This window comes from Dipodomys merriami, unplaced genomic scaffold, assembly GCF_024711535.1.
Source record: "Dipodomys merriami isolate MVZ:Mamm:240054 unplaced genomic scaffold, mDipMer1.0.p SCAF_4, whole genome shotgun sequence".
Classification (NCBI taxonomy): domain Eukaryota; kingdom Metazoa; phylum Chordata; class Mammalia; order Rodentia; family Heteromyidae; genus Dipodomys; species Dipodomys merriami.
In genome coordinates, this window is record NW_027205603.1 from 466899 (window position 1) to 473341 (window position 6443).

The 6443-nt window shown below is 50.6% G+C and overlaps 1 protein-coding gene across 1 annotated transcript; it reads left to right on the forward strand.

Moving 5' to 3' along the window:
- Nucleotides 1-3557: 3557 nt before the first annotated feature.
- LOC138805535 (golgin subfamily A member 2-like) lies at nucleotides 3558-6133 on the forward strand. Its single transcript, XM_069990295.1, is given in 4 exon segments — nucleotides 3558-4007; nucleotides 4010-4156; nucleotides 4188-4751; nucleotides 4943-6133. Coding segments are annotated over 4 exon segments (2352 nt in total).
- Nucleotides 6134-6443: the final 310 nt, after the last annotated feature.

Below are 6443 nucleotides of genomic sequence, written 5' to 3' on the forward strand. Positions count from 1 at the left end.
TTCCGGCTTTTTTTTCTTTTTGCTTATGTGATGATGAGGAATCGAACCCAGGGCCTCAGGCATGCAAGGCAAGTGCTGTACCACTGAGCCACCTTCCCAGCCCTGGGTTTTTTTTAACACTGGGATTGAACTCAGGGCCTCTCCCTTAAGTATGCTATCACTTGACACACTCCACCAGTTCTTTTGCTTTTAGATGTTGTTGTTGTTTTATCCCAACCAGCATCTCATCTCTCACTTTTATTTAGGCTGGCCTCCAACCTTCCTCCAACTCCTTATCTCTGCTTGATGAGTAGCTGGGATTATAGGTGTGTTTCCTCACACCTGATCACATTATGTGGAAAAATGAACTTTACAACTCTGATGGGGGTGAGGATTGGGTGGGGGGGGCAGGGAGAGAATGGAAAGGGATGTTCCTATTTTTTAAAAATTTAGTTTATTGTTATTTTGAAGTTGATGTACAGAGGGATTACAATTACATGAGTCAGGTAATGAGGACATTAACTTTCCTACAGTGTCTTCCCTTCCTTCACTCTCTCCCAGTCCCTCCATATCTCTAATTTTTAACATCATATTTATAATAAATAGTTCTATATTTTTACATATGCTGAAATCATCAAAAAGCAATTAGCACTACTTTTGAATACTTCCCAAAGGTCTACAAAATCAAATAAATACAATCAGAATCTCTGCTTTGCTGGTTGGCACGAACTGTAAGTAGCTGTTCTTTGTGTGCATTGTTTTAGAAATCACAACCAAGGAAATGGTTCTGCAGAAAGACTTACCAGTTGAGAAAAGATTACTCTCTACAGAACTAATTAAATATTCTAAAATAAGATATAAAGAATGAAAAAAAAACATCTTTTCTTTTGGAATGATACCTAGAACATCCCGTGGTGTGCCTGTAATCACAAAAGATTTTGGAAGAGCACAACAGCAGACCCGCTGCGGGGTAGGATGGAGGCTTCGTTCCACCGGCCTCCACACCCACAATGGGTTCCACACCCTGGCGCCTTCTTTGACTCCAAGGCCTGAAGACGGAGATGCCAGCAAAACCTGAAGTCAATCCACGGGGAGTGTTTGCAACCAGAAGAGCTGCCAGATGCCTTTTGGCCAAATGTGAAAATCTCCAGGGAGTGTGGACTGCAAGCCACAGGTATGTCCCTGCAAGGGGTTTGGCTAATCTCAAGCGGTGTTGGTTCTGTGGTTGATGCCAAGAGGTAGTTATCAAGTCAGCATCACTGGGTTCTCTGGGCAGAGCTGATGGGCCCGTGGCCTGCTGGCAGAAGAGTGCTAAGGGGCCATGCAGGCTGTGCAGGTCTGTACAGGTAAAACTTACAGCGTCAAGTGTGTTCTCCTTTCTTTTCCTCCATCCCAGGGCTAACTCCATCCTCACATCCCATCTCCTGGTGGAATGAGCTTGCCCATTCAGAAGAATGTGTGTGCATGCATGCACCTGTGTGTGTATGTGCGTGTGTGTGTGTGTGTGTGTGCGTGCGTGCATATGCATATGCACATGCCAGTACTGAGGCTTGAATCAGGGCCAGGACAAAGTTCTCTACCACTTAAGTCACAGTGCCACTTCCGTATTTTTGGTGGTTAATTGCAGACAAGGCTCTCATGGACTTTCAGACCTAGGATGGCTTTGAATCCTGATCATTTTCCTGCTATACTGACACCTACATATTCTAGCAGCTGTGTGCGTGAGAGATCTTCTACATTCTCTATATGATTGCCATTTTACTTTTGTTCTGTCTAGTTTATAAAAAAAATGGAGACTAAAGCAAGCCAATACTTCCTAATCTCTTCTGTCAATTAGGCATTACATAACCATGTAGTGGGGTTTCTTCTCCCCCATCCCCTGCCCCTCTGAAACAGAATCTTGCTAGGCACCCAGGCTGGATTTGAACTTAAGGTACTCCTGTCTCAGCATGCGAGTGTTGGAATTTCCATGCCGAATCTGTGGCTTTCTGAAATGAAGAAGGTTCTTTGGTGGAACAAAATTTTCAGAGCTTTGAGATTTTTTTTTTGTCATTCCTTCATATGTGCCCAAATTTCCATGTAAATCTGTCACCCTACTTAGCAAGCGTACATGCCTTGTGGATGAAAAACATCTTAAGAGTTACAGAAACCGTAAGACAGGTCTGTAGAGCTTCCCCAGGCATTTCATGGCAGTTAATTGTCTTCAATGATGTGCATAATACAGATTAAATGCAGCGAGAGTTGACAAACCATCATTAGCAAACACTGTATCCCAAGTGCTATCCTTACTAAACCAACACCAATCCCACAGTGACATTACAAGGTAGAAGCCTGAGAGATAAGCAAAGACAGAGGACAAGAACATTCCCGAGACAATTCCCAGGTACATCCCCAGTCTGAGGGTCTGCTGCCCAGCCTAGCCTTGAGGTTCCCATGTAGCTCAGGCTTGTTTTGAACCTGTGACTCTCCCGCTAGAATTACAGGGGTGTACCACAACCAGCACAAAATGTTCACTGGTAGGAAAATCTGATCACACAACATGAGTTCATGCATCACTAGAGGACAACCAATAGCACTCCAGAGGTTGTGCAGTGGTACAGGGCTCTCCCAGAACCTGGACTCTTCACATACTGGGCATCATTTGGGTGTGGCTGGTTACTTGACTTCTCGGCTAACAGACTGACTCTGTTCTGGAGCAGCATTCCTCCCTTGATTGTGTTTCTGAATCCTCTGAGATCATCAGCCAAAGTGTGTGCAGCATGTACTGTGGTCAGATTCAGGGATATGTCTAAAGGAGATGGATTTGCACTGCCTCAAATTCCCTTCAGTCTACGAAATCTTTGCTCTGCCTGGTCTAGGTGTGCTGGAGGCAGCAAGGCCAATATTCATGCAGGGAAGCCCTGGGCCCTTGGTGCTCTTGCTCCGGTCCCAGAGGGACTGAAGAACACCAGATCCAAGCCATTAGGAATCTCAGCGGCTCCTTGATCAGAAGACAAGTGTCAGCAAATGTGATCAGAACAAGAGAGTTCATTCTGCTTGGAGTGAAGACCTGAAGACATGAAATATCGGCAGAGAGCTGTATTTCCTGGTCCTACTTCCTGAAGGCCAGTTGGAAGCCTGGTATGAAGTGGCAACCAGAATTGTGTGATGGAAGCCAGGAAGGGGACCTGGGAAACTCTTCAGCTATCCAGCTAGAGCTGGTCTCCCCGCACCCCTAACCAAAGGACAGGGTTGGATGTTGGAGGGCATGCTGGTGCAGCTCTCCTCTTGACTCCACCCACTCTGCCTGGCCCCCAACATTCTGACCACGCCCCTAGGCTTCCTGTGTGTCTCTCTGGCCAATGGGATGCAAGAACTGAGGCCATGCCCACACGATCAGCCACCTAGTAACCAGGGTATTCGCTCTGTTGACTGGCACCACTCCAAGCAGTTGAGGGAGGTAGAGGTGCAGAGCGGTGCGCAGGCGAATCCACGAGATTCAAGCGAATCAAGCCAGCGACCTGGTGAAGGTCAAAAGAGAGGCGATCTCAGAGAGCCTGGGAATGTGGCAGCCCCACCTTCCACATCCCAGTGCCGAGATGTCTAAGAAAACAAGTCGAAACCCAAGAGCTACCGACAAGAAGCTACTGCATGAATACCAGCAGACTAATTGTCCTGGTGGACCTGCAGAATCCAAGGAAAAGGACAAAACGAAAACTGGAAGGAACCCCAAGGTAAACACCACTGGGGACTGCATTTCAACTGAGGGTGTGGTCAAAGATCACACCGGCCCTGAGCCTCCCCCACCTTTGGGCACAATGAGAGCTGCTAGCGTCAAGAGCATCACAGGCCCCCACAGCATTGAAGACTTTGAAAAGCACTACCAATGCCTGCTGCTGGCCCTGCATGCCAGCCGAACACAGAACCAGCAGCTCTGCAGTGAGGTGCAACACCTGAAGCAGGAGAAGAAAGCCCTACAGGGTCAATCGGGGAAAGAGAAGGAGGAGATGGCCTGTGTGCAGGAAGCACTGAAAACAGAGCTGGAAATCCACAATCTCTTCAGACCTTAGCTTCCGAAGAACACGATTTACAATCTGCTCTGGCCCACATGCAGCAGGCAGCCGAAGAAAGAGCACTGGAACTGGAGCAGGTCACCAGCTACCTGGAGGCTGCCAAGAAGCATGCGATTGAGCTGGAGGTGAAACTCTGTGAAACTCTCCGCCTCCCAGGAGGAGACTAAGGACAACATAGAGCTTACAAAAACCCTGAACTGCATGCAGCTGCAGCTCCAGGAAAAGGCCAGAAGCTACGAAGACCTGGAGGGAGAGAACGCGAAGCTGCAGGAGAGGCTGGACGTGCTCCTGACACACAAGGCTGATATGAAGGTCAAGATGCAAGAGTTGAATGACATAAAAGAACTGTTGACAGAATTCAAGTTGGAGAGACACACCTTGGAGGAGGACTTGAAGGTGAAGAGCTCCCAGTGGAATGAGAAGGTCCAGCAGTTCCTGGGACAAGTAAAACAACTGAGAGCAGAAGAGAAAGAGCGAGGGGCGAGGCAAGTGTTGGAGCTAGAGAGTGATCTAGTGGCACTGAGAGAGCAGCTGACAGAGCTGCCACCCGCCCAGCCTCCTGCGGGACCATCTCAGGCTGAGGCCCAGGCCCTGCCACCGCAGAAGGAGCTCAAGAACCTGGAAGAACAACTTCAGACCGCGGACAAAGAAACCCAGAGCCTCGATCTTCAGAATCTGGAGCAACAGCAGCAGCTGTGGCTACTGGAGAAGAACGCTGAGGTATGGGAGGAGGACGCCCAGCATCGGCTCAAGATGCTGGAGACAATGGAGAAGGAGCACAAGACCATGCAATGCTCACTGGTGGCACACAACCGAGAACTGCCAGCTCAGCTGGCCCTGCTGCAGGAGACCTGCCACAGGCTGAGCGCTGAGAAGGAGGAACTCGCCAGCCTCCTGCACTCGAGCAACAGGGGAAGAAACATATGCAGGAGAAGCTGCAGCAGCGAGAGGAGAAGATGGAAGAGTGGAAAGCAATGGCTGAGTTCAAGGACCAAGTGGCTCTGGATCTTCAGGAGCTGCATGAGCGGTCCCTGGCCCAGCTGCAGGAGCTTAGAGCCACCTGTGAGCAGTACCTGGCTGCCAATGAGCAGCTGAGCACGGAGAAGGAGGCCCTGCAGCAGCACCTGCAGAGGCAGACCCAACTGCTGCAGCAGCTGCAGCAGGAGCAGGTGCAGAATCAGCTGACGATCCAGACTGTACCCCAAAAGTTACAGGCCACCCTGAGTTGCCTGGAAGCCACACGACAGGAAAACAAGCAGCTGCGGGCCCAGCTGAGCTGCCTGGCCTTCCTGAGGGAAGGGGAAGCCGTGACCAAAGAAGAGAAGGGTGAGGAGGCCACTCCCGCTGCTGTGACTGTCCCAGCGGACATCGACAACCCACCACCCATGTGGGATTTTTACCGTGTAGCCCTCTCAGTGGCTGAATCAAAGAAGCTGAAGCTCAGCCAGCAGCTGTGGGAGCAACAGGCCCGCTGCAAGTGCCTGCACCACCTGACAGCCCAATGCCAGAAAAAGCTGGAGCGCCAGGGCCTCCTCCCCAAGATCTGGAACCACGGCACATCTGGGAAGATAAAGCAGGGCACACGGGTGCCGGAGAAGAAGCTGAAGATCTGCTTTACCTACAACCCGCCTGTGCCTGACAAGCTGGACCACCAGCATCAAGTGGATGACCTCCAACGTCAGTGCAGCCAGCTGTCGGAACAGATCAGCCCCATGGAAGACTCCATAGTCTTCTACAAGGAACAGCTGCAAGTCCTGGATGAACTCTATCGGGAAAAAGATGAGGGTGTCAACCAGCTGTCCCAGGACAAGAGGCAGAAGAAGCAAGAGCTGCAGGAGCTCCTGTTGTGTCTTGCAGGGAAAGACATAGAGGGCCAGGACAAGACGCTGGCAGCGCCCCACAGCCCTGCTACTGAGGCCGTGTCACCCCTCGCAGGCCCCACCAAGATGGACATTTCAGAGGATCAGCAAGGTTTTGAAGAAGTGTACCTTGAAGACTGCCCAAGTGGAAGCTGGTCCCCTGGAGAACCCCACGACAGAGCAGATGGTGCTGCCGCTGCCCTATGTCCAGCACCACCAAGAACTTGCAGGCCCACGTCCTGAGCCCTCCTACCCTGTCTTCTCCAGACTGATGCGAATGTTGAACTTGCAGTATTGACTCTAGAAAGGCCTGACAGCCACTGCCTAGATCAGTAGGCTCCTGTTCTCTGGCTTGAACTTGGGGACATGGCCGCTGGGTGGCTTGCTCTTGGGCCCTGTTATAATGGGAAGGGGGAACCGTAGCCAGGACAGCCAGAGGCTGCTGGGAGTGGCCTAATAGTAGTAGTCCATCGGTTGCCAGGGAATGGAGCCACATGAGGGTTATGACAAAGAGTAAAACCTTTGCCAAGGAAAATGGGGTGTGTTGGCACCA